We start from the raw sequence: 27,995 nt of genomic DNA, 5'->3' as shown, positions 1-27,995 counted from the left end.
ACGGCTTTAAAGGCGGTTGGGCGGCGCGCGGTCCCAGTGCCCCCCTCAGCCCCCTTCCCCGGTACCGGTGTCCCAGCCCGGCCCGCGGCCCCGGTGCCGGCGGATGGAGCTGGGCTGTACCATGGCGGGCAGCGCCGCCGCCCCGCCGGGCCCCGGGCCCCCCGCCGCCGCCGGGGCCGGGCTGGTGGACAGCGAGGACTACGAGAGCCTGCCCAGCAGCGTCGCGCTCGGCACGCACATGGTGGCCGGCGCCGTGGCGGGGATCATGGAGCACACGATCATGTACCCCGTGGACTCGGTCAAGGTGCGCGGGGAACGCGGCGAGCGCCGGGGGAGGCGGGCACGGGGGGGCGGCAGGTCCGGGATGGGCCGGGGGGACTTGGGAAGGGCGGCCGGGGATGCTGAGGGGAGCGGGACAGCGGCGAGGGGAGCGGAGTGTTCGGGGGGACGGGGAGAGAGGAGCGTGCGAGCGTTATTGGGGTGCAGGGAAAGGGAGTGTGAGAGGGGTGCGAGCGTTATTGGGGTGCAGGGACTTCTGGGGTGTAGGGAGAGGGGAGTGTTAGAGGTGTTGCGAGCGTTATTGGGGTGCAGGAAGAGGGAGTGCGAAGGATTTTGGGGGTCCAAGAACTTGTGGGGTGCAGGGAGAGGGAGTGTAAGAGGTGTGCAAGGGGTTTTGGAGAGGGAAAGGGGAATCTGAGAGGTGTACGAGGGTTATTGGGGTGCAGGGACTTCTGGGGTGCAGGGAAAGGGGAGTGGGAGAGGCGTGTGAGGGGTTTTGGGGTGCAGGAACTTCCTGGGGTGCAAGAGGGGAGTGTGTGTCATTGGGGTGCAAGGAGAGGGGAGTGCAAGAGGCGTGCAGGCAGTTATTGGGGTGCAGGGAGAGGGGAGAGGTATGTGATGGGTTTTGGGGTGCAAGAAGTGCTGGGGGTGCGTCTTTGGGGTGCAAGAGGGGAGTGTGCGAGCATTATTGGGGTGCAAGGGGGGAATGTGAGAGGTGTCCAATCGTTATTGGGGTGCAGGGAGAGGGAAGTGTGAGGGGTTTTGGGGTGCCAGAAGTGCTGGGGGTGTGAGGTTTCTTTGGGGTGCAAGAGTGGAGTGTGCAAGCGGTTATTGGGGTGCAAGAGGGGTAGTGTAAGAGGTGTGCAAGCGTTATTGGGGTGCAGGGAGAGGGGAGTGTGAGATGTGTGCGATGGGTTTTAGGGTGCAAGAAGTGCTGGGGGCACATCTCTGAGGTGCAAGAAGGGAGTGTGCAAGCATTATTGGGGTGCAGGAACTTGTGGGGTGCAAGGGGGGGAGCATGAGAGGTATGCAAGCATTATTAGGGTGCAGGGAAAGGGGATTGTGAGAGGTATGCGAGGGGTTTTGGGGTGCACGAAGTGCTGGGGGCGTGAGGTTTCTTTGGGGTGCAAGAGGGGAGTGTGCAGGCGGTTATTGGGGTGTAAGGGGGGGGAGTGTAAGAGGTGTGCAAGGGGTTGTTGGGGTGCAAGAAGTGCTGGAAGTGCAAGGAGGGGAGAGAACAGAAGTGTGCCAGAGGTTTTGGGTTGCAGGAAGAGGGGAGGTGTAAAGGGTGTGCATGGAGCTGTTGGGGTGCAAGGGGAAGTGTGTAAGGAGTTGTTGGGGTGAAGGGAGTGCTGGGGTTTCAGGGGGTTGTTGGGGTCTAAGGGACGTGTAAGAGTTTTTGGGGTGCGAGGGAGGAAAATCTGCGAGAAATTGGGGTGCAAGGGGAGAGAGCGTGGAGGGGATGTGGGGTGCAGGAGAGGTGGGGATGTGTGAGGGATCTTGGGGTGCAGACGGGTGAAGTGTCCATGGAATGTTGGGGTACACGTGAAGGAAAGTGTCTGTGGAATGTGGGGGGAAGTGTCCATGGAATGTTGGGGTACAGATGAGCGAAGTGTCCGTGGAATGTTTGGGCCCACATGTCAGGGAAGTGTCTGTGGAATTTGGGGTGCACATGGAGGGAAGTGTCCATGGAATGTTTGGGCTCACATGTCAGGGAAGTGTCCATGGAATGTTGGGGTGCCCAAGGTTCCCAGGGCAAGGAAGGCACTGGGCAGTCCCCGAGGTGTCACCCCCAAACCCTGCAGCTCTGGAGGATTTGCACAGCGCTGGGGCAGAGGTGACACCCCCAGTGCTGCTTCCCGGACTGGGAGATGCCAGCCCGGTGCCACCCCAGCCCTGCTGGCACCCCTGGGACTGCCATCAGGAGCTCCCTGGGAGCTTTTCCCTTACAGAGCTTTGGGATCTCCACTCAGGAACTGGGATCAGGGGCTCCTTGGGAGCTTTTCCCTCCCGGAGCTTTGGGATCCCCACTCAGGAACTGGGATCAGGGGCTCCCTGGGAGCTTTTCCCTCCCGGAGCTTTGGGAATCCCAGATCAGGAACTGGGATCAGGAGCTCCTTGGGCAGCTTTTCCATGCTGGGAGCTTTGGGAGCCCAGCTCAGGAACTGGGATCAGGGGCTCCCTGGGAGCTTTTCCCTTACAGAACTTTGGGATCAGGGGCTCCCTGGGAGCTTTTCCCTCCTGGAGCTTTGGGATCCCCACTCAGGAACTGGGATCAGGAGCTCCCTGTGAGCTTTTCCCTCTCGGAGCTTTGAGATCAGGGGCTCCCAGGGAGATTTTCCATGCTGGGAGCTTTGGGATCAGGAGCTCCCTGGGAGCTTTTCCCTTACAGAGCTTTGGTATCCCAGCTCAGGAACTGAGATCAGGGGCTCCCTGGGAGCTTTTCCCTTACAGAACTTTGAGATCAGGGGCTCCCTGTGAGCTTTTCCCTCCTGGAGCTTTGGGATCCCAGCTCAGGAGGGAAGAGCCGCCAGGATGGGTGAGTGGCTTGGGTGTTTGAGGAGGAGCTGTTGGTGGATTTTGGAGCTGCTGATGCTCCAGCACGCTCAGAAAAGGCTTCCCAGTGTCTGCAGAGTGTGGGAATCATCCTGAAGGATAATTCCTGGCTCTGCCCTGCCGCTTTGTTGCTGTGGGGCCTTCAAAAGAAGAGGGAAAGCCGGGAAAAGCCGAAGTGCCTCGATGAATCATGAGATGTTGCAATCCCTTCTCCTTTCGTCCAGGGCTCCCTGAAAGAGTAGAAAGGGCAGAGGAGAGGAAATGCTTTGGCTTGTGCAGCTCCTGCCCGTGTTCCGAGCACTCAAAGGGAACATTCCCGGTTTTCTCGCCCCGTTTTCCCTCGGGGTCTGTCCCTGCGGCGCCCGGCTCGCTCTGAGCTCGGGGATGTGCCCGTGGCTGCGGGGTTGTGCCCACCCTGAGGGCGGCACGGGCAGCTCAGGGGGTTGTGCCCGCTCCTGGCACAGCTGTGGGTGTTGTCCCTCAGAATTGTGCGGCGCTTTCCTCGGCGGGAGAGCCGAGCGGAGCAGAAATGAAAGCGGCGCCGGTTTCCTGGAGGGGGAGGCGCTCTGAGGGAAAAGCTCCGGGAGCGGCGGCGGGGCCGGGCCGGGCAATCCCAATCCCCAGTTCCCAGCCCCAAAACCCCAATCCCCGATCCGGGAGCGGATAAATCCCTCCGGCTGCTGCGGGAAACGCTGCTGGGCCCCTCTGTGTGCTGGGACACAGCAAAACCCCGCTGTGGGGTTTTGTGTGAGGATCTGCTCCTGCCCCGGCACTCACCCTGCTCCACCTGGCTGCTGTGGGCAAAGGGACAGCTGACCCAAAATGGGAGGTGTGATCCCTAAAGAGGTTTTGTTTCCTTGTGGCGCTGTAATCCAGTAACAACTCAGCTCTTTCACAAGGAGCAGAGCTTTCCCTCCGTGGCACTTGGTGGGCGCAGTTCCAGCCCAGGCCAGGTCGGGTTTTCTGCAGGTGCAGCAGGAGCAGCTCCTGCCCTGAGGTTCCTCCTGGCTGCCTCCAGCGAGTCATTTCCTCCCAAAGAGAAACTGAAAATGTCGCAATTTGGGGAATTGTTTGCTGCACACGCTTGCACAACCCCTGAGCTTGATGGGGTCACGGAACCCCAGCATGGTTTGGGTGGGAAGGGACCTCAAAATCCCCCGGGGCCACCCCAGGCCAGGGACACCTCCAACCTGCCACAGCCCCTCTGGGAATCCCATCCCTCCTTCCTCCCTCACAGGGAAGAATTCCTTCCCAATATCCAGCTCCAATCTGCACTCTTTTCCTCCCCATTATTTTCCAAATAATAAATAATAATTTATTTATTTTTTTATGCCTTGAGCTGCAGCCTCACTCTGCCTCTCCCCCTCAGCTCTGCTTGTTTGGACACCCTGGGCTGGGTTTTTGCTGGTGCTGAGGGTGTTTCTCACACTTCTCAGGCTTGATTTTGTTTGTGGCTGCTGCAAAAGCAGCTGTGCTGGGAGCCCTGATCCATCCCCAAGTGATCCAGAGGGATCAGCGAGTCAGGGGCTCTGAAGGCAGCACAGAAGGAGCTCCTGCAGGGCTCCCCTGGAACCTCCTCCTGCCCGGACCCATTCGGTGACTTTTGTGCTGGAGCTGGTGTCCCAAAGGCTGTGAAAACAAAGGGTGGGGATGCAGGAACAGGTTTGTTCCCTTGGGGATGTGAGGAACAGTTTTGCTCCTTTGGGGATGCAGGAACAGTTTTGTTCCCCTTACAGATGTAGGAACAGTTTTGTTCCCTTGGAGATTTGGGGAGCAGTTTTGCTCCCTTGAGGATGTGAGGAACAGTTTTGTTCCCTTGGGGATGCAGGAGCAGTTTTGTTCCCCTTACAGATGTAGGATCAGTTTTGTTCCCTTGGGGATTTGGGGAACAGTTTTGCTTTCTTGGGGATTTGGGGAACAGTTTTTCTCTTTTGGGGATGTGAGGAACAGGTTTACTCCCTTGGGGATGTAGGAACAGTTTTGTTCCTTTGGGGATGCAGGAACAGTTTTGTTCTCTTGGGGATTTGGGGAACAGTTTTGTTCCCTTGAGGATGTAGGAACAGTTTTGTTCCTTTGGGGCTGTAAGGAACAGTTTTGCTCCCTTGGGGATGCAGGAACAGGTTTGCTCCTTTGGGGATGTGAGGAACAGTTTTACTCCCTTGGGGATGTAGGATCAGTTTTTCTCCCTTAGGGATGTGAGGAGCAGTTTTGTTCCCTTGGAGATGTAGGAACAGGTTTGCTCCTTTGGGGATGCAGGAACAGTTTTGTTCCCCTTACAGATATAGGAACAGTTTTGCTCCCTTGGGGATGCAGGAACAGTTTTGTTCCCCTTACAGATGTAGGATCAGTTTTGCTCCCCTTGGAGATTTGGGGAGCAGTTTTGTTCCCTTGGGGTTGTGAGGGGCAGTTTTGTTCCCTTGGGGATGCAGGAGCAGTTTTGTTCCCCTTACAGATGTAGGATCAGCTTTGCTCCCTTGGAGATTTGAGCAACAGTTTTGTTCCCTTGAGGATGTAGGAACAGTTTTGTTCCTTTGGGGATGCAGGAATAGTTTTGTTTCCTTGGGGATGTAGGAACAGTTTTGTTCCCTTGAGGATGTAGGATCAGTTTTGTTCCCTTGGGAATGTGAGGAACAGTTTTGTTCCCTTGTCCTTTGGGGATGTGAGGAGCAGTTTTGTTCCCTTGAGGATGTAGGATCAGTTTTTGTTCCCTTGAGGTGTTGTGAGGAACAGTTTTTCTCCCTTGGGGATTCATTAATTGCTGGGTGTGCTAGTTTTTGTATCTGTTCTTTGGTTCGAATTTTTGTTCTCTACGTATCTCTATTTCCTTTGGACTGCTTGTTTTCCCTTGAGGATGTAGGATCAGTTTTGTTCCCTTGAGGTTGTGAGGAACAGTTTTTCTCCCTTGGGGATTCATTAATTGCTGGGGTGATAACCTGGAGGTGTGCAGGGCTGGCACCTCCCTTCTGGCTCTGGGAACCAAACAAATCCTTTTCCACGGAAGCCTGGCCTGCCTTGGGAGCTTCCCTGCGCTCCCAGAGCTGCTGAGGCCCAGCAGGACCCGTGAGGGGGGCAGGGCTGTGGGTTCTGGGGGTTGGTGTGGGGGATTCTGCATCCCCCCATTCCCTCAGGCTCAGCTGAGGGCACTTCTGGGGTGTGGGCAATTCCTGGATGAGCTGCTGGGCTCACCCTCTGCTCCCTCCCATGGCTGCTGCTCATTGGGGCTGTTCCAGCTGAACACCCCAAAATGTTCAGAGCTTGAGCCTTGGCCTGTTCCAGCTGAATCCCCCCAAAACTGGGGTTCAGAGCTTGAGCCTTGTCCTGTTCCAGCTGAATTCCCCAAATTGGGGTTCAGAGCTTGGGCTTGTGCCTTGTCCTGTTCCAACTAAATTCCCCCAAAATTGGGGTTCAGAGCTTGAGCCTGGCTTGTGCCTTGTCCTGTTCCAACTGAACTCCCCAAAAACTGGGGTTCAGCTGGAAAAGCATTTTGTGCTCCCTTTGTGCCCCTCTGTGACATGGACCTGGGAAGAGCAGGTTGTGCTCAGAGAAAATCAATGAATAAACCCCAAACCAAAGGTAAATGAGATCTGAGGGTATTTGTGGGGTATCAAATGGGGTCTGAGGGTGTTTGTGGGGTGGCAAATGGGATCTGAGGGTGTTTGTAGGGTATCAAACGAGGTCTGAGGGTGTTTGTAGGGTGTCAAACCTCTGCCAGAATGTGCAAAACAGACCTGGAAAAACCAATTCTGGCTAAAAACCATCCAGAAAACAGCACTGGAGGGTGCTGGGGCTCTTCCCAATGTGGGGTTCAGAGCTTCAGCCTTGGCCTGTTCCAGCTGAAATCCCCCAAAATTGGGGTTCAGAGCTTGAACCTGGCTTGTGCTTTGTGCTATTCCAACTGAACTCCCCAAAAATTGGGGTTCAGCTGGAAAAGCATTTTGTGCTCCCTTTGTGCCCCTCTGTGACATGGACCCAGGAAAAGCAGGTTGTGCTCAGAGAAAATCAATGAATAAACCCCAAACCAAAGGTAAATGGGGTCTGAGGGTGTTTGTGGGGTGTCAAACCTCTGCCAGAATGTGCAAAACAGACCTGGAAAAACCAATTCTGGCTAAAAACCAACGAGCAAACAGCACTGGAGGGTGCTGGGGCTCTTCCCAATGTGGGGTTCAGAGCTTGAACCTGGCTTGTTGAATTTCCCCAAAACTGGGATTCAGAGCTTTACCTTGACTTGTCCTGTTCCAACTGAACTCCCCCAAAAATTGGGGTTCAGCTGGAAAAGCATTTTGTGCTCCCTTTGTGCCCCTCTGTGACATGAGCCCAGGAAAAGCAGGTTGTGCTCAGAGAAAATCAATGAATAAACCCCAAACAAAAGGTAAAGGAGATCTGAGGGTGTTTGTAGGGTGTCAAACCTCTGCCAGAATGTGCAAAACAGACCTGGAAAAACCAAGTCTGGCTAAAACCAATGAGAAAACAGCACTGGAGGGTGCTGGGGCTCTTCCCAACGTGGGGTTCAGGGCTATTTGTTCTTCTAAATCCTGATTTTGGTTATTCCTTGGTCCTCCAAAATCCTGATTTTGGTTATTTCTCTGGCTGTTTGTTCTCCAAAATCCTGATTTAGTTATTGCTTGGGCATTTTGTCCTCCTAAATCCAAGTTTGGTTATTGCTTGGGCTGTTTGCTCCCCAAAATCCTGATTTTGGTGATTCCTTGAGCAGTTTGTTCTTCTAAATCCTGATTTTGGTTATTGCCTCGGCTGTTTCTTCTTTTAAATCCAGGTTTTGGTTACTCCTTGGTCCTCCTAAACCCTGATTTTGGTTATTGCTTGGGAAGTTTGTTCTCCAAAATCCTGATTTTGGTTATTGCTTGGGCTGTTTGTCCTCCTAATTCTGGGTTTTGGTGATTCCTCAGGCTCTTCTCCAAAATCCTGACTTAGTTATTGCTGGGGCAGTTTGTTCTCCTAAATTCAGGTTTTGGTTATTCCTTGGTCCTCCAAAATCCTGATTTTGGTTATTTCTCTGGCTGTTTGCCCTCCTAAATCTGGATTTGGTTATTCCTCAGGCTGTTTGTTCTCCAAAATCCAGATTTTGGTTATTGCTTGGGCAGTTTTTTCTCCAAAATCCTGATTTTGGCTATTCCTTGGGCAACTTGTCCTCCTAAACCCAGGTTTTGGTTCTTTGTCTGGCTGTGTGTTCTTCTAAATCTGGATTTTGGTTATTCCTTGCGCTGCTTGTTATCTTAAACCCAGGTTTTGGTTATTCCTCTGGTTGTTTATTCTCCTAAATCCTGAATTTGATCATTCCTTGCACAGTTTGTCCTCCTAAATCCAGATTTTTGATAATTCCTTGGGCTGTTTCTCCTGTTAAATACAGATTTTGGCTATTCTTTGGGTATTTGTCCTCTTGAATCCTGTTTTTGGTTACTCCTTGGGCATTTATTCCTGGTTTTATGGACACTTAGTCCTGGTTTTATCTCTTCCTTGGGCAGTTTGTCCTGTTAAATCCAAGTTTTCATTATTCCTTGTGCTTCTGGTTCTATTCCATCCAGGTTTTGGTTCTTTCTCTGGCTGTGTGTTCTTCTAAATCTGAATTTTGGTTATTCCTTGGGCTGCTTGTTATCTTAAATCCAGGTTTTGGTTCTTCCTCTGGTTGTTTATTCTCCTAAATCCTGATTTTTATTATTCCTTGGGTGGTTTGTTCTCCTAAATCCTGGGTTTGGTTATTGCTTGGGGTGTTTGTTCCCAAAAATCCTGATTTTGGTTATTGCTTGGGCAGTTTGCTGTCCTAAATCCTGAATTTGATCGTTCCTTGCACAATTTGTCCTCTTAAATCCAGATTTTTGATAATTCCTTGGGCTGTTTCTTGTGCTAAATCCAGATTTTGGTTCTTCCTTGGGCAGTTTGTCCTCCTAAATCTGGATTTTGGTTCTTCCTCTGGTTGTTTATTCTCCTAAATCCTGATTTTTGTTATTCCTTGGGTGGTTTGTCCTCCTAAATCCAGATTTGGGTTATTCCTTGGGATGTCTTTTTAAATTTTGATTATTCTTTGGGTATTTGTCCTCTTGAATCCTGTTTTTGGTTATTCCTTGGGCTGTTTTTCCTGTTTTTGGTTACTCCTTGGGCTGTTAGTCGTGGTTTTATGGCATTTATTCCTGGTTTTATCTCCTCCTTGGGCTGTTATTCCTGTTCTACCCAGGGTTTGGTTATTCCTTGGGCAGTTCATCCTGTTGAACCTGGGTTGTGGTTATTCCCTGGGCTGTTTGTCCTGTTTTTTGGTTGTTTTTCCTGTTTTTGGTTATTCCCTGGGCTGTTTTTCCTGGTTTTGGTTATTCCTTGGGCTGTTTCTCCTGTTTTTGGTTATTCCTTGGGCATTTATTCCTGCTTTTATCAGCTCCTTGGGCTGTTATTCCTGTTCCACCCCTGAGTGATGCAAACTGCACCTCTGTGGGCTGGGTTCTGAACCCCTTCAGAGCAGCTCAGGTCCATCAAAATATAAATAAATCCCATTTATGAATTCTCATTTATGAATTCTCACCTTACATCCCTTTGCTGCTCTGTTCCAGGGCGGCTGTAAATTGATTTTTTGGGGTTTGTGTGGCCCTGAGAGCTTCAGGAGGTTCTGGTCCTTCCTGGGAGCTGCTGGGGGGAAAGTGGAACAAAAGTGGATCAGCAAGAATGGATTATTTGGCTTTGCTTCCCAAAACCACACTGGGATTTTCTCTGGGGCATCCTGAAATGCTGAGCAGCCCCCACAGCAAAAACCACGAGGAAAACTGGATATAAACCCTGCTTTGAAATTCTGAGTTAATTCAGGGCATTGCAGGGATTTCCCTGAGTTTTGGGTTTGTTTGGAACAGGGAGCTTTGCACAACCTGCCAAATTCCCTGCTGGAATCTGAAATTCCAGCCAAATTTTAGGATTTTTAAAGTGTATTCCCTCCAAATTCCACATTTGGTTGTTCTAGATTTGAATAAACCCAACTTGGTTTTGTTATTTTGGGTGAGAGTCCCAAAGCCAGCTCTGGTTCTGCCTTGGGCTCACAGAGGGGCTGTGGGAGAGTTTGGGGGCTCCAAGGCTCAAACCTTGCAGGATTTTATGGAATTAATGGAATTAATTGTATGGGTGGTGCACAGACCACGAGGAAAACTGGATATAAAACCTGATTTTAAATTTTGAGTTAATTCAGAGCCTTGCTGCCCAATTTTCCTGAGTTGTTGGGTTTGTTTGGAACAGGGAGCTTTGCACAACCTGCCAAATTCCCTGCTGAAATCTGAAATTCCAACCAAATTTTTAGGTTTTTCAAAGTGGATTCCCTCCAAATTCCTCATTTGGTTGGCCTGGATTTGAGCAAACCCAGCTTGGTTTTGTTATTTTGGGTGAAAGTCCCAAACCCAGCTCTGGTTCTGCCTTGGGCTCACAGAGGGGCTGTGGGAGAGTTTGGGGCTCCAAGGCTCAAACCTTGCAGGATTTTATGGAATTAATGGAATTAATTGCATGGATGGTGCACAGACCATGAGGGGTTGCATGGAAAATAAACCCTGATTTTAAATTCTGAGTTAATTCAGAGCATTGCTGCCCAATTTTCCTGAGTTTTTGGGTTTGTTTGGAACAGGGAGCTTTGCACAACCTGCCAAATTCCCTGCTGGAATCTGAAATTCCAGCCAAATTTTTAGGTTTTTCAAAGTGTATTTATTCCAAATTCCACATTTGGTTGGTCTAGATTGGAATAAACCCAACTTGGTTTTGTTATTTTGGGTGAAAGTCCTGAACTGAGCTCTGGTTCTGCCTTGGGCTCACAGAGGGGCTGTGGGAGAGTTTGGGGCTCCAAGGCTCAAACCTTGCAGGATTTTATGGAATTAATGGAATTAATTGTATGGAATGGGTAATTAATGAAGGGCTTGATGAGCTGGAGGGGATCCTGTGCAGCCTCTCCTTGGAAAAGCAGAATTCCAGAATTGCTGAGCCCCCCTTGCCCAGTGCTGATGTTTGGGGCTGTTCCAGGGGCCTGGCTTTGGTGCCATGGGCTGCAATTGCAGAATTGTTGGGTCAACCAAAGGATGGAATTTGGGGTAAATCCACTTTAAAAACCCTAAAATTTGGCTGGAATTTCAGGCTTTCCTTGGCCACCTCCATGGGCTGTCTCAGATTTTAATTTTTTCCACAGGGAAAACAGGAGGGATCTTTTGGGGCTCAGGATTTCCAGGGATGGCTATAGAGGTTTGAGGCTTTAACCCAGGGATCTGTTGGGATTTTGGGGTTTAGGATTTCCAGGGATTTCTGTGGAATTTTGAGGTTTTACCCAGGGATCTGTGGGGATTTTGGGGCTCAGGAGTTGCTGTGGAAGTTTGGGGTTTTAACCCAGGGATCTGTGGGGATTTTGGGGCTCAGGATTTTCTGGGATTGCTGTGGAGATTTGGGGTTTTACCCAGGGATCTCTGAGGATTTTGGGGCTCAGGATTTCCTGACATTGCTGTGGAATTTTGAGGTTTTACCCAGAGATCTGTGGGGATTTTGCTGCTTAGAATTTCCAGGGATGGCTGCGGAGGTTTGGGGTTTATACCCAGGGATCTGTGGGGATTTTGGGGCTCAGGATTTCTTGGGATGGCTGTGAAGATTTGGGGTTTTTACCCAGGGATCTATGGGCATTTCACTGCTCAGGATTTCCTGACATGGCTGTGGAGTTTTGAGGTTTTACCCAGGGATCTGTGGGGATTTTGGGGTTTAGGATTTCCTGGGATTGCTGTGGATGTTTGAGGTTTATACCCAGGGATCTGTGGGCATTTTGGGGCTCAGGAGTTGCTGTGGAAGTTTGGGGTTTTTACCCCGGGATCTTTGAGGATTTTGGGGCTCAGGATTTCCAGCATGGCTGTGGAATTTTGAGGTTTTACCCAGGGATCTGTGGGGATTTTGGGGTTTAGGATTTCCTGGGATTGCTGTGGAGATTTGGGGTTTTACCCAGGGATCTGTGGGGATTTTGCTACTCAGAATTTCCAGGGATGGCTATGGAGGTTTGAGGTTTAACCCAGGGATCTGTGGGGATTTTGGGGTTTAGGATTTCCAGGGATTTCTGTGGAATTTTGAGGTTTTACCCAGAGATCTGTGGGGATTTTGGGGATCAGGATTTCCAGGGATGCCTGTGGAGATTTGAGGTTTTTACCCAGGGATCTGTGGGGATTTCACTGCTCAGGATTTCCTGACATGGCTGTGGAATTTTGAGGTTTTACCCAGGGATCTGGGGGGATTTTGGCGATCAGAATTTCCAGGGATGGCTATGGAGGTTTGAGGCTTTAACCCAGGAATCTTTGAGGATTTTGGGGCTCAGGATTTCCTGACATGGCTGTGGAATTTTGAGGTTTTACCCAGGGATCTGTGGGCATTTTGCTACTCAGAATTTCCAGGGATGGCTATGGAGGTTTGAGGTTTTACCCAGGGACCTGTGGGGATTTTGGGGTTTAGGATTTCCAGGGATTGCTGTGGAGGTTTGGGGTTTTAACCCAGGGATCTGTGAGGATTTTGGGGCTCAGGATTTCCAGCATGGCTGTGGAAGTTCAATGTTTTTACCCAGTGCTGATTGGCGTCCTGGGACCCCTCACTTGTTGTCATTGTCCCCTCCAGGCCTTTGAGCCCTTGGGGAGCTCCAGGGAATTTTCCTGAGGGGAAAGTTGTGCCATGGAGTGCTGGCAGTCAGCTTTGGGGCACCTTTGGGTGCCAGGAGCTGAGCTGGTGTAAAATCTGGGACAGAAAAACCCCCAGGGGACAGAAATGCAGCTGGGATTCCCTGCCAGGCCCTCAGGGCAGAAAACCTGAGGGGAAAACGGGGACAAGGAACCTCCCAGAGCTTCGGGGGGACGCTGGCCCTGCATTTTCTCCTTTCCAGGGAATTCCTGCCCGTTAACCTGAGGGGAAAACGGGGACAAGGAACCTCCCAGAGCCTCGGGGGGACGCTGGCCCTGCATTTTCTCCTTTCCAGGGAATTCCTGCCCGTTAACCTGAGGGGAAAACGGGGACAAGGAACCTCCCAGAGCCTCGGGGGGACGCTGGGCCTGCATTTTCTCCTTTCCAGGGAATTCCTGCCCGTTAACCTGAGGGGAAAACGGGGACGAGGAACCTCCCAGAGCCTCGGGGGGACGCTGGCCCTGCATTTTCTCCTTTCCAGGGAATTCCTGCCCGTTAACCTGAGGGGAAAACGGGGACAAGGAACCTCCCAGAGCCTCGGGGGGGACGCTGGCCCTGCATTTTGTCCTTTCCAGGGAATTCCTGCCCGTTAACCTGAGGGGAAAACGGGGACAAGAAACCTCCCAGAGCCTCTGGGGGACGCTGGCCCTGCATTTTCTCCTTTCTTAGGAATTCTTGCCCGTTAACCTGAGGGGAAAACGGGGACAAGGAACCTCCCAGAGCCTCGGGGGGATGCTGGCCCTGCATTTTCTCCTTTCCAGGGAATTCCTGCCCGTTAACCTGAGGGGAAAACGGGGACAAGGAACCTCCCAGAGCCTCGGGGGGACGCTGGCCCTGCATTTTCTCCTTTCCAGGGAATTCCTGCCTGTTCCCAGTGTTCCCAGTTTGCCCTTCCAGGAGCTGTCCCAGGCTGCTGGGCAGCTGCAGGAGGGACAAGCTGGGGCAGAGTCAGGCTGTTGTTGAAAGCAGGAGAAAATTCCAGCCCTGCCTGGATTCCTGCACCTCAGCCCTCGGGGTTTGCATGGGTAAAGCAGAGCAGAGGTTGCACTTCCCTGCAGGAGCAGCCTGGCTGGAACCTTGTTCTGTTCCAGCTGAACCCCCTGAAATTGGGGTTCAGAGCTTGAGCTTTGTCCTATTCCAGCTGAACTCCCTCAAAATTGGGGTTCAGAGCTTGAGCTTTGTCCTGTTCCATCTAAACTCTCCCAAAATTGGGGTTCAGGGCTTGAACCTTGTCCCATTCCAGCTGAACCCCAAAACTGAGATTCAGAGCTTGAGCCTTGTTCCATTCCAGCTGAACTCCCCCAAAATTGGGGTTCAGAGCTTGAGCTTTGTCCTGTTCCCACTGAACTCTTTCCAAAATTGGGGTTCAGGGCTTGAGCCTTGTGATGTTGCAGCTGAATTCCCCCAAAATTGGGGTTCAGAGTTTGAGCCTTGTCCTGTTCCAGCTGAACCCCAAAATTGAGATTCAGAGCTTGAGTCTGGCTTGAACCTTGTCCTGTTCCATCTGAACTCTCCCAAAATTGGGGTTCAGAGCTTGAGCTTGGTTTGTGCTTTGTCCTATTCCAGCTGAACCTCAAAATTGAGATTCAGAGCTTAAGCCTTGTCCTATTCCAGCTGAACCCCCCCAAAATTGGGGTTCAGAGCTTGAGTCTTGTCCTGTTCCAGCTGAACGCCCCCAAAATTGAGATTCAGAACTTGAGCCTTCTCTATTCCAGCTGAACCCCCCAAAATTGAGATTCAGAGCTTGAGCCTGGCTTGTGCCTTCTCTGTTCCAGCTGAACTCCCCCAAAATTGGGTTCAGGGCTAATTTACCCTGTCGGGTGGGATGTGGGCTCCATCCAGCAGGGTAAATACAAACTGAGGGTGAGTAAGGGACGTGCAGGGGCTGAGTGAGCCCTCGGCGATGTCGGGGTTCGGGTGGGTAATGGGGGCTCCTCTGGGGGTTCCTCGGGGCTGCATTGAAAGAACTTCAGACTCCAGTTCGTGTTTGGACTCAGCTGTTTGTTATTCGTTATCAGTAAAACAGCCTCACAACAGAGTTCAGCAGCTTTGCATGAGAAGGCGCAAAATGCCCAACAATCTCTGGTTCCAAGGGCTTTAAGACTAAACTATGTCAGTTTAGTCAATTCAGAGCTGACACCTGGATTATTTCCCCTTTTAACCCAATAACTGATCCCAAAGAGCTGCAATGGGGAATTGCTGCCCAATTACAAAATGCCCCCAAACCCATGGAGAAGGAGAAGGAAGCAGCGTGAATGTCACAGACAGATTTTGTGAAAAATCTTTTTGCTCAGAAACGAAATGTAAACAATGGTTATCTGCTGCTGTGGGATGGACTAGGTGAATCTGTGATTGGTCTCATGTGGTTGTTTTTAATTAAAGGTCAATCACAGTCAGCTGGCTTGGACTCCCTGGTCAGTCACAAGATTTCTTTTTTTCTTTTTTCTTTTCTTTTTTCTTTTCTTTTTTCTTTTCTTTTTTCTTTTCTTTTTTCTTTTCTTTTTTCTTTTCTTTTTTCTTTTCTTTTTTCTTTTCTTTTTTCTTTTCTTTTTTCTTTTCTTTTCCCTTTTCTTTTCCCTTTTCTTTTCCCTTTCCTTTCTCCTTTTTCCTTTCTCCTTTTTCCTTTCTCCCTTTTCCTTTCTCCCTTTTCCTTTCTCCCTTTTCCTTTCTCCCTTTTCCTTTCTCCCTTTTCCTTTCTCCCTTTTCCTTTCTCCCTTTTCCTTTCTCCCTTTTCCTTTCTCCCTTTTCCTTTCTCCCTTTTCCTTTCTCCCTTTTCCTTTCTCCCTTTTCCTTTCTCCCTTTTCCTTTCTCCCTTTTCCTTTCTCCCTTTTCCTTTCTCCCTTTTCCTTTCTCCCTTTTCCTTTCTCCCTTTTCCTTTCTCCCTTTTCCTTTCTCCCTTTTCCTTTCTCCCTTTTCCTTTCTCCCTTTTCCTTTCTCCCTTTTCCTTTCTCCCTTTTCCTTTCTCCCTTTTCCTTTCTCCCTTTTCCTTTCTCCCTTTTCCTTTCTCCCTTTTCCTTTCTCCCTTTTCCTTTCTCCCTTTTCCTTTCTCCCTTTTCCTTTCTCCCTTTTCCTTTCTCCCTTTTCCTTTCTCCCTTTTCCTTTCTCCCTTTTCCTTTCTCCCTTTTCCTTTCTCCCTTTTCCTTTCTCCCTTTTCCTTTCTCCCTTTTCCTTTCTCCCTTTTCCTTTCTCCCTTTTCCTTTCTCCCTTTTCCTTTCTCCCTTTTCCTTTCTCCCTTTTCCTTTCTCCCTTTTCCTTTCTCCCTTTTCCTTTCTCCCTTTTCCTTTCTCCCTTTTCCTTTCTCCCTTTTCCTTTCTCCCTTTTCCTTTCTCCCTTTTCCTTTCTCCCTTTTCCTTTCTCCCTTTTCCTTTCTCCCTTTTCCTTTCTCCCTTTTCCTTTCTCCCTTTTCCTTTCTCCCTTTTCCTTTCTCCCTTTTCCTTTCTCCCTTTTCCTTTCTCCCTTTTCCTTTCTCCCTTTTCCTTTCTCCCTTTTCCTTTCTCCCTTTTCCTTTCTCCCTTTTCCTTTCTCCCTTTTCCTTTCTCCCTTTTCCTTTCTCCCTTTTCCTTTCTCCCTTTTCCTTTCCTTTCCTTTCCTTTCCTTTCCTTTCCTTTCCTTTCCTTTCCTTTCCTTTCCTTTCCTTCCTTTCCTTTCCTTTCCTTTCCTTTCCTTTCCTTTCCTTTCCTTTCCTTTCCTTTCCTTTCCTTTCCTTTCCTTTCCTTTCCTTTCCTTTCCTTTCCTTTCCTTTCCTTTCCTTTCCTTTCCTTTCCTTTCCCCCTTTTTCCTTTCCCCCTTTTTCCTTCCCCCCTTTTTCCTTCCCCCCTTTTTCCTTTCCCCCCTTTTTCCTTTCCCCCCTTTTTCCTTTCCCCCCTTTTTCCTTTCCCCCCTTTTTCCTTTCCCCCTTTTTCCTTTCCCCCCTTTTTCCTTTCCCCCCTTTTTCCTTTCCCCCTTTTTCCTTTCCCCTTTTTTTCCTCTCCTCTTCTATTCTTTTACTATAGTTTCAATATACAATTTTCTTTTAATATAATATATATCATAAAATAATAAATCAGCCTTCTAAAACATGGAGTGAATGTTCTCATCTCTGGCCTTATCCTGGGACTCCTGTGAGCACCCAGGAGAAAAGAAAGAACAAACCCAGGATGACGCCCCGTGCTCCCCATCTTGCTTCCACCCACAACACACTAAAAACTAAAAACCCCAAAACCTCAATTCCTCACCCAGTGACACACCCACACCTCTCTCTATCATTTATTTCACAATTTTGTGGTCTGATCTATCTTGAACTCCAGGAAACTCTCCATGGATGAGGGGCAAAGTCAGAGCTCCCCTGGGGGTCAGGGCATCCCTGGGGGTCAGGGCTGACTCCGGCTTGGAAGCACCAAACCTGGAAGTTTGGAATGGAAACGAAACCTGAAGGAGATCTTGGGTGGGGAGAGGGGATCAGAAGGGAAAAATGGGAAATGGTGACAAAAATAATGGGTTTGAAAGATGGCTCCTGTTTGGCAATGCCGATATCTGATGGGGTCAGAGATGGCTCCTGCTTGGCAATGACGATATCTGACGGGGTCAGTGGTTGGAAAAATGGGAAATAATGACAAAAATAATGTGTTTAAAAGATGTCTCCTTCTTGGCAATGACAATATCTGACAGGGTCGGAGGGTTTGGTGGTTTGAAAAAGGGTAAATAATGACAAAAATAACGGGTTTAAAAGATGGCTCCTGTTTGGCAATGACGATATCTGATGGGGTCAGAGGTTGGAAAAATGGGAAATAATGACAAAAATAACGGGTTTTAAAGATGTCTCCTGTTTGGCAATGCCAATATCTGATGGGGTCGAAGGGTTTGGTGGTTGGAAAAATGGTAAATAGTGACAAAAATAACAAGTTTAAAAGATGGCTCCTGTTTGGCAATACCAATATCTGACAGGGTCAGAGGGTTTGGTGGCTGGAAAAATGGGAAATAATGACAAAAATAATGGGTTTAAAAGATGGCTCCTGTCTGGCAATGCCAATATCTGATGGGGTCGGTGGTTGGAAAAATGGGAAATAATGACAAAAATAACAAGTTTAAAAGATGGCTCCTGCTTGGTAATACCAATATCTGACAGGGTCAGAGAGTTTGATGGTTGGAAAAATGGGAAATGGTGTCAAAAATAACAAGTTTAAAAGATGTCTCCTGCTTGGCAATGACAATATCTGAAAGGGTTGGAGGGTTTGGTGGCTGGAAAAATGGTAAATAGTGACAAAAATAATGAGTTTAAAAGATGTCTCCTTCTTGGCAACGCCGATATCTGATGGGATCGGTGGTTGGAAAAATGGTAAATAGTGACAAAAACAATGGGTTTAAAAGATGGCTCCTGTTTGGCAATACCAATATCTGACAGGGTCAGAGGGTTTGATGGTTGGAAAAATGAGAAATGGTGACAAAAGTAATGGGTTTAAAGGATGGCTCCTGTTTGGCAACGCCGATATCTGATGGGGTCAGTGTTTGGAAAAATGGTAAATAATGACTAATGGGTTTAAAAGATGGCTCCTGTTTGGCAATACCAATATCTGACAGGGTCAGAGGGTTTGATGGTTGGAAAAATGGGAAATAATGACAAAAATAATGGGTTTAAAAGATGGCTCCTTCTTGGCAATGACAATATCTGACAGGGTTGGAGGGTTTGGTGGTTGGAAAATGGTAAATAGTGACAAAAATAATGGGTTTAAAAGATGGCTCCTGTTTGGCAATGATGATATCTGACGGGGTCGGTGGTTGGAAAAATGGGAAATAATGACAAAAACAATGGGTTTAAAAGATAGCTCCTGTTTGGCAATACCAATATCTGACAGGGTTGGAGGGTTTGGTGGTTGGAAAAATGGTAAATAGTGACAAAAATAACGGGTTTAAAGGATGGCTCCTGTTGGGCAATGACGATATCTGACAGGGTCAGAGGGTTTGATGGTTGGAAAAATGGGAAATGATGTCAAAAATAATGGGTTTAAAAGATGGCTCCTGCTTGGCAATGCCAATATGTGATGGGGTCAGAAGGTTTGGTGGTTGGAAAAATGGGAAATAATGACAAAAATAACGGGTTTTAAAGATGGCTCCTGCTTGGAAATGACGATATCTGACGGGGTCAGTGTTTGGAAAAATGGTAAATAGTGACAAAAATAACGGGTTTAAAGGATGGCTCCTGTTTGGCAACGCCAATATCTGATGGGGTCGGTGATTGGAAAAATGGGAAATAGTGACAAAAATAACGGGTTTAAAGGATGGCTCCTTCTTGGCAATGACAATATGTGAAAGGGTTGAAGGGTTTGGTGGCTGGAAAAGTGGGAAATGGTGTCAAAAATAATGGGTTTAAAAGATGGCTCCTGTTTGGTAACGCCGATATCTGACGGGGTCAGTGGTTGGAAAAATGGGAAATAATGACAAAAATAATGGGTTTGAAATATGTCTCCTGTTTGGCAATACCAATATCTGACAGGGTCGAAGGGTTTGGTGGCTGGAAAAATGGTAAATAGTGACAAAAATAATGGGTTTAAAAGATGGCTCCTTCTTGGCAATGCCAATATCTGATGGGGTCGGTGGCTGGAAAAATGGGAAGTGGTGACAAAAATAACGGGTTTAAAAGATGGCTCCTGCCTGGCAATGCCAATATCTGATGGGATCAGAGGTTAGAAAAATGGGAAATAATGACAAAAATATCAAGTTTAAAAGATGGCTCCTGTTTGGCAACGCCAATATCTGACGGGGTTGGTGGTTGGAAAAATGGGAAATAATGACAAAAATAATGAGTTTAAAAGATGGCTCCTGTTTGGCAACGCCGATATCTGATGGGGTTGGTGGTTGGAAAAATGGAAAATAATGACAAAAATAACAGTTTTAAAAGATGGCTCCTGCCTGGCAATGCCAATATCTGATGGGGTCGGTGGTTGGAAAAATGGGAGATGGTGACCCCAATGTTTCCATCAAGCCTTGCTGTGTGTGCAGAGCTAACCAGCCCGTCCCGCTGTGCTCCGTTGCAGACGCGCATGCAGAGCCTGCAGCCCGACCCGCGGGCGCGCTACCGGGGCGTGCTGCAGGCGCTGCGCAGGATGGTCAGCACCGAGGGGCTCTGGCGGCCCCTGCGCGGCATCGACGTCACCGTGCTGGGGGCCGGCCCTGCCCACGCCCTCTACTTCGCCTGCTACGAGAGCACCAAGAAATCTCTCAGCGACCTTCTGCAGCCTGGAGGGAACAGCCACCTGGCCAATGGTACTGCTGGGGTTTGCCCTAAAAAAATCCTGTTTGTGGTTATCAAGCTGTTCCTTGATTATCAACCTGTTCCTTGCTTGCTTCTCACTCAGCCTTGTGTCCATTCCAATCTATATTCTTATTTAATCTCAAATTTTTTCAGCACAAATCATTGAGTTAGAAGAGGAAACAGCCACTTGGCCAATGGTATTTTTGTGGTTTGTCCTAAAATAAACCTATTTGTTTTTGCCCTAAAAAAAACCCCCATTTGTGGGTATCGACCTATTCCTTGCTTCTCACTCAGCCTAGTGCACCTCTCAATCTAAATTCCTATTAAATCTCAAATTTTCCAGCACAAGTCATCACTTGGCCAATGGTATTTCTGGGGTTTGCCCTAAAAAAAACCCATTTGTAGTTATCAACCTATTTCTTGCTTATTGACCTGTACCTTGCTTGCTTCTCACTCAGCCTTGTGTCCATTCCAATCTATATTCTTATTTAATCTCAAATTTTTCCAGCACAAATCATCAATTCTTATTTAATCTCAAGTTTTCCAGCACAAGTAATCAAAATACCATTGGCCTCTTGGTCAATGGTATTTTTGGGGTTTGCCCTAAAAAAAAGCCCATTTGTGGTTATCAACCTATTCCTTGCTTGCTTCTCACTCAGCCTCGTGCACCTCTCAATCTAAATTCCTATTAAATCTCAAATTTTCAAGCACAAATAATCAATTTAGAAGAGGAGGCAGCCACTTGGCCAATGGTATTTCTGGGCTTTGCCCTAAAAAAAATCCTATTTGTGGTTATCAATATTCCTTCCTTATCAACCTATACCTCACTTGCTTCTCACTCAGGCTAGTGCCCCACCTGATCTAAATTCTTATTTAATCTCACATTTTCCAGCACAAATGACCAATTTAGTGGAGGAAACAACCCTTGGCCAATGGTATTTCTGGGATTTGCCCTAAAAAATCCTATTTGTGGATATCGACCTATTCCTTGCTTATCAACCTATTCCTTGCTTGGTTCTCACTCAGCCTTGTGTCCATTCCAATCTAAATTCTTATTTAATCTCAATTTTTTCCAGCACAAATAATCAATTTAGAAGAGGAGACAGCCACTTTTCCAATGGTATTTCTGGGGTTTGCCCTAAAAAAAACCCCATTTGTGGATATCAACCTATTCCTTGCTTCTCACTCAGCCTAGTGCACCTCTCAATCTAAATTCCTATTAAATCTCAAATTTTCAAGCACAAATAATCGATTTAGAGGAGGAAACAGCCACTTGGCCAATGGTATTGCTGGGGTTTGCCCTAAAAAAAATCCTATTTGTGGTTATCAACCTATTCCTTGCTTATCAACCTATTCCTTGCTTGCTTCTCACTCAGTCCAGTGCCCCTTCCAATCTAAATTCTTATTTAATCTCAGATTTTCCAGCACAAATCATCAAAATGCCAATGGTGTTTTTGGGGTTTGCCCTAAAAAAAAAACCCTCTTTGTTTTTGCCCTAAAAAAACCCCCATTTGTGGTTATCAACCTATTCCTTGCTTATCAACCTATTCCTTGCTTCTCACTCAGCCTAATCACCCTCCCAGCCTAAATTCTTATTTAATCTCAAATTTTTTTCAGCACAAATCATCAATTCTTATTTAATCTCAAATTTTTCCAGCACAAATCATCAATTTAATGGGCAAAAGCTGTTCAGGTGCAGCTGTGCTGCTCCTATATTGCCATGGAATCCCTAAAGTTGGGAAGGATCCTCAGGATCAGGTCCCACCTTTGAAGGAATCACCCCAGGGTGGATCTTGTGCTGAAGGATCTTGTGCTGAAGGATCTTGTGCTGAAGGCATCACCTGAACCTCTGGAGGTTTGAGCTCAGGTGTCCCTGGGAGCGCTCAGTGCCCTCCATCCTCTGGGTGCTTCCATTTTTAGCAGGAATATTTCACTTTTAGAGCCAGCAGAGAGCCTGGAACTGAGCAACCAATGGGTTTGTGCTGGAGATTATTGCCCTGGTTGAATCTGCCATGGGGTGACTGAGCTCAGGGAAGGGAATAAAATCCCTTCTCCTCAAACACATTCCTGTGTTTGCCTTTCAAGTAGCTACAGGCCTGAGGTGCCAGCAGGAAAATCAGAGCTGTGGATTCCCAAAATGACCAAAATGATTTGGGCCAGAGGGAATTGGAGCTGGAGCCAACATCAAAGGGAAGGAGTGGCTGCAGAGCCTCACGCAGGGATGGGTCAGGGCTGGCTGGGCTGAGCCAAGGGATGAAGATCCCTCATGAGGGCAGGCTGAGGGCAGGCTGAGCGTTGCTCACGGCCGGCTCCGGCGCCGCGGGCGTCTGGGCAGCACGGAACCGGGAATTGCTGTGGGAAGAGCAGAGGTGGAGCTGGGAGTGGGTCTGGGGTTCCTGCCCTGGGAATCTGGGCTGGGGCCCTGGGGGTGGGATCTGGGGGCTCCCTCAGCATGGGATCCACCAGGGATGGAGCTCCCAATGGATGGGATCCCCAGGGGATGGGATCCACCAGGGATGGAGCTCCCAATGGATGGGATCCCCAGGGGATGGGATCCACCAGGGATGGAGCTCCCAATGGATGGGATCCCCAGGGGATGGGATCCACCAGGGATGGAGCTCCCAATGGATGGGATCCCCAGGGGATGGGATCCACCAGGGATGGAGCTCCCAATGGATGGGATCCCCAGGGGATGGGATCCACCAGGGATGGAGCTCCCAATGGATGGGATCCCCAGGGGATGGGATCCACCAGGGATGGAGCTCCCAATGGATGGGATCCACCATGGGTGGAGCTCCCAATGGATGGATGGGATCCACCATGGATGGAGCCCCCCCAGATGGGATCTCCATGGATGGATTCCCCATGGATGGGATCCACCGTGGATGGAGCTCCCAACGGATGGATGGGATCTCCATGGATGGGATCCACCATGGATGGAGCCCCCCCTGGATGGGATCTCCATGGATGGGGGTCCCCATGGATAGGACACCCCCCAACCCCATGGATGGGATCCCCAGGGGATGGATTCCCCATTGATGGGATCCACCATGGATGGAGCCCCCCCGGATGGGATCCCCATGGATGGAGCTCCCCAATGGATGGATTCGCCATGGATAGGAACCCCCCCCCATGGATGGGATCCACCATAGATGGATTCCCGTGGATGGATTCCCCATGGATAGGAACCCCCACCCCCTGGATGGGATCCCCATGGATGGATTCCCCATGGATAGGAAACCCCCCCATGGATGGGATTCACCATAGATGGATTCCCATGGATGGATTCTCCCATGGATGGGATCCCCATGGATAGGAACCTCTCTGTGGATGGAGCTCCCCAATGGGTGGGATCCCCATGGATAGGAGCACCCCCATGGGTGGAATTCCCCCATGGATGGGATCCCCATGAATGGATTCTCCTATAGATGGATTCCCCATGGGTGGGATCCACCGTGGATGGAGCTCCCAATGGATGGATGGGATCTCCATGGATGGGATCCACCATGGATGGAGCCCCCATGGATGGGATCCACCGTAGATGGAGCTCCCAATGGATGGATGTGATCCCCAGTGGATGGGATCCACCATGGATGGAGCCCCCCCGGATAGGATCTCCATGGATGGATTCCCCATAGATAGGAAATCCCCCCATGGATGGGATTCACCATAGATGGATTCCCATGGATGGATTCTCCTATGGATGGGATCCCCATGGATGGATTCCCCATGGATAGGAGCCCTGCATGGATGGATCCCCCATGGATGGGATTCCACCATGTATGGAGCCCCCCATGGGTGTTTTTCCCCCCATGGATGGAGGCCCCTGCATGGGATCTACATGGATGGATTCCCATGGAAGGGGTCCCCATGGATGGAGCTCCCCCATGGCTGGATTCCCCCCTAGATGGATCCCCCATGGATGGAGCCCCCCTGGATGGCATCTCCATGGGTGGATTCCCATATTTGGGATCTCCCTGGATGGATACCCTGGATGGATTCCCTGTGGGTGAGATCCCCCTGGATGGATTCCCACAGATGGGATCCCCCTGGATGGCTTCCCATGGATGGGATCCCCTGGATGGATTCCTGCATAGATTCCCATGGATGGTGTCTCTCTGGATGGGATCCAATGGATGGATTCCCCATGGATGGGATCCCCTGGATAGATTCCCATGGATGGGATCCCCTGGATGGCTTCCCATGGATGGGATCCCCAGATGGATTCCCCTGGCTGGATCCCCTGGATAGATTCCCATGGATGGGATCCCCTGGATAGATTCCCATGGATGGGATCCCCTGGATGGATCCCCATGGATGGATTCCCATGGATGGGATCCCCTGGATGGATTCCTCATGGATGGATTCTCCTGGATGGATCCCCTGGCTGGATACCCTGGCTGGCAGGCAGGGATCCCCTTTGAGCAGGATTTGTTTTCTCAGGGCTGCTCTTCCTTGCAGGCATCGCTGGGAGTGCGGCCACGCTGCTCCACGACGCCGTGATGAACCCGGCTGAAGGTAACCCTGGCAGGGCTGCTCCCTCAGGGCACCCAGCCCAGAGCCCTGAACCCAGGCACAAATCCCCCCTGGATCCCCCTCTGTCCTTGGCACGAGCAGGAGGAAATCCAGGGCTGCTGGGAGACCTCCAAACTCGCCAAACCCACCAACCCAGGGAGCTCATTCCTCTGTCCTGGGGAGCAGAGGGGAGCACCCAGGAGGGATTTATTGTCCCTGGATCTCTGAGGGGCACTGGGACATGCCAGGGGAGGCGTCCCCTTGGCTGGTGCCACCTTTCCTGTCACCGCTCTGCTGCTCCTTGGGGCTGGGGCTCTGCTGTTCCTGAAGCTTTGGAGCAGCCAGGCTGAGCTCAGGGGGCTGGGTGAGCACAGAGGGACTGGGAGATTGCTGGGGAGGGGAGTGGCAGGAGAAGCCTCAGGAAAATGAGGATTGGCAGGAAAAGGAGGATTGGCAGGAAAATGAGGATTGGCAGGAAAAAGAGGATTAAGAGGAAAATGCAGCTCAAGTGACAATGCTGCCCCCTGCCAGCTCCTCAGTGTCACTGGCTGTGCTCCTGAGTGCACCCAGAGTTGGGAATCTCTGAAGGAGAAATCTCCAGTGTATCAAATCCTGTTAATCACACCCTGATTAATCAGTTACATTAATTAGCCTCGTTAGTCAGTGGGAGGCACACAGCCAGTGGGGCTGGAGGGGTGGGTGACACCCTGGGGGTGTCAGGTGGGACCTCACCTTCTGCTGGGTGTTTGTGCAGCCTGGCTGAGGGGTGAGTAATTAACCCTGAGCACAGGAGTTCATTAGAATTCGTGGGTCATTAATTAACCCTGAGGAGTTCATTAGAACTAAAGGGTCATTCATTAACTATGAGAGATGGGTTCATTAGAACTAAAGGGTCATTAAACCTGAGGAGAGGGGTTCATTAGAACTAGTAGGTCATTAATTAACCCTGAGGAGTTCATTAGAACTGAAGGGTCATTAATTAGCTGTGAGGAGAGGGGTTCATTAGGAAGTGAGCTCTGAGCTGTGCCCTCACTGTGCTGAGCTCTGGGGGCTCTGGGCAGCTCAGGGGGTTTGGTTTGGGTGGGGAAGGGGAGCTCAGGGCTGTGCCTGGGGTCACTCCGGGGGCTGTGCCAGGCTGGCCTGGCCCCACAGCTGAGCAGTGACCCTGTCCCCATGGCTGTCCCTGGTTCTGGGGGCGCTGGGCAGCTCAGGGGATTTGGTTTGGGTGGGGAAGGGGAGCTTGGGGCTGTGCCAGGCAGGCTCGGCCCCACAGCTGAGCAGTGTCCCTGACTGCATTCCTGTCCCAAGCTCTGGGGGCTCTGGGCAGTTCAGGGGGTTTGGTTTGGGTGGGGAATGGTGGGGTGGGGCTGTGCCAGCCAGGCCTGACCCCACAGTGGAGCAGTGTCCCTGTCCCCATGTCTGTCCCTGGTTCTGGGGGCTCTGGGCAGCTCAGGGGGTTTGGTTTGGGCAGGGAAGGGGTGCTCAGGGCTGTGCCAGGCAGGCCTGACCCCACAGCTGAGCAGTGTCCTACATCTGTGCTGAGCTCTGGGGGCACTGGGCAGCTCAGGGGGTTTGGTTTGGGTGGGCAATGGTAGGGTGGGGCTGTGCCAGGCAGTCCTGGCTCCACAGTGGAGCAGTGTCCCTGCCCCCATTGCTGTCCCAAGCTCTGGGGGCACCGGGCAGCTCAGGGGGTTGTTTTGGGTGGGGGTACTGGGCAGCTCGGGAGGATCGCTTTGGGTGGGGAAGGGGATCTTGGGGAGGTCAGTTTGATCGGGGAGATCAGTTTGGGTAGGAAGGGTCACTCTGGGGGCTGTGCCAGGCAGGCCTGGCCCCAGCTGAGCAGTGTCCCTGTTCCTGAGCTCTGGGGACACTGGGCAGCTCGGGGGGTTCGGTTTGGGTGCAGAAGGGGAGCTCGAGGAGGTCGGGTTGATCAGGGAGATCAGTTTGGGTGGGGAAAGGCAGCTCAGGGCTGTGCCATGCAGGCCAGCCCCCAGCTGAGCAGAGTCCTGTCCTCACATCTGTCCCGAGCTCTGGGGGCACTGGGCAGCTTGGGGGGATCAGTTTGGGTGGGGAATGGGAGCTTGGGGCTGTGCCAGGCTGGCCTGGCTGCAGCTGAGCAGTGTCCCTGTCCCCGTGTCTGGGGGCACTGGGCAGCTCAGGGCTCTCACTTTGGGTGGGGAAAGGGACATTGGGGCTGGGGCTGGGGTCACTCTGGGAGCTGTGCCAGGCTGGCCTGGCCCCATCTGAGCAGTGTCCCTGTGCTGAGCTCTGGGGACATTGGGCAGCTCAGGGGGTTTGGTTTGGGCAGGGAAGGGAGATTGGGGCTGTGCCTGCCCCCACCTGAGCCGTGTCCCTGTCCTGAGCTCTGGGCAGCTCAGGGCTGTCAGTTTGAGTGGGGAAGGGTCACTGGGGGCTGTGCCAGGCTGGCCTGGCTGCAGCTGAGCAGTTTCCCTGTCCCCATGTCTGGGGGCACTGGGCAGCTCAGGGCTGTCACTTGGGGTGGGGAAAGGGAGATTGGGGCTGGGGTCACTCTGGGGGCTGTGCCAGCCAGGCCTGGCCCCACCTGAGCCGTGTCCCTGTCCTGAGCTCTGGGCAGTTTGGAGCTGTCAGTTTGGGTGGGGAAGGGTCACTGGGGGCTGTGCCAGGCAGGCCTGCCCCCACCTGAGCCGTGTCCCTGTCCCCCCGTGTCCCCCCGGCAGTGGTGAAGCAGCGGCTGCAGATGTTCAACTCTCCGTACACGTCGGTGCTGGGCTGCGTGCGGACGGTGCACAGGACCGAGGGCTTGGGCGCCTTCTACCGCAGCTACACCACGCAGCTGACCATGAACGTGCCCTTCCAGGCCATCCACTTCATCACCTACGAGCTGATGCAGGAGCACCTGAACCCGCACCGCCAGTACCACCCCCAGTCCCACATCGTGGCCGGCGCCGTGGCCGGGGCCGTGGCCGCCGCCGCCACCACGCCGCTGGACGTGTGCAAGACGCTGCTGAACACGCAGGAGAACACGGCCCTGAGCTCCCTCAAGATCAGGGGGCACCTGTCGGGCATGGCCAACGCCTTCAGCACCGTGTACCAGCTCGGGGGGCTGCCCGGCTTCTTCAAGGGCGTCCAGGCCAGGGTCATTTACCAGATGCCCTCCACGGCCATCGCCTGGTCCGTGTACGAGTTCTTCAAGTACTTCCTGACCAAGCGCGCGCTGGAGAAAAAAACATAAAAATCCTCCTGGGAAAGGGAGTGCGAGCTTCTCTGGGCTCCTCACGGCAGCCCTGCTGGGATTGTGCTGGATTCACATCAACACATCCCCCGTGGTGCTCGGTCACTGAGGGATTCCTGGGGTTCTGGGGATTGCTGGTCATGGAGTGTGGGTGTCCCCCCTGTCACTGGGTGACCCCAGGGATTCCTGGTCATTGTGTCCCTGTCACTGAGTGTCCGTGGGGATTCCTGGTCACTGAGTTTGTCCCTGTCACTGAGTGTCCCAGGGATTCCTGGTCATTGAGTGTGTCCCTGTCACTGAATGTCCCAGGGATTCCTGGTCATTGTGTCCCTGTCACTGGGTGTCCCCAGGGATTCCTGGTCATTGTGTCCCTGTCACTGGGTGTCCCTGGAGTTCCTGGTCATTGAGTGCCACCCTGTCACTGAGTGTCCCCAGGGATTCCTGGTCATTGAGTGTGTGTCCCCTGTCACTGAGTGACCCCAGGGATTCCTGGTCACTGAGTGTGTCCCTGTCACTGGGTGTCCCTGGAGTTCCTGG

The 27,995-nt window shown here is 51.0% G+C and overlaps 1 protein-coding gene across 1 annotated transcript; it reads left to right on the top strand.

Annotated features, from left to right (window-relative positions):
* On the top strand, positions 1 to 27,474 carry SLC25A37 (solute carrier family 25 member 37). The gene is made up of 4 exons (XM_074559182.1): positions 1 to 304; positions 19,512 to 19,740; positions 24,191 to 24,247; positions 26,944 to 27,474. Exons 1-4 carry the CDS (start codon positions 104 to 106, stop codon positions 27,456 to 27,458), a joined length of 1,002 nt encoding a protein of 333 aa, XP_074415283.1. The 5' UTR covers positions 1 to 103; the 3' UTR covers positions 27,459 to 27,474.
* The last annotated feature ends 521 nt before the right edge of the window (positions 27,475 to 27,995 follow it).

This window comes from Zonotrichia albicollis, chromosome 26 (assembly GCF_047830755.1).
Source record: "Zonotrichia albicollis isolate bZonAlb1 chromosome 26, bZonAlb1.hap1, whole genome shotgun sequence".
Classification (NCBI taxonomy): Eukaryota; Metazoa; Chordata; class Aves; order Passeriformes; family Passerellidae; genus Zonotrichia; species Zonotrichia albicollis.
This window is presented reverse-complemented; position numbering and strand designations above follow the sequence as displayed.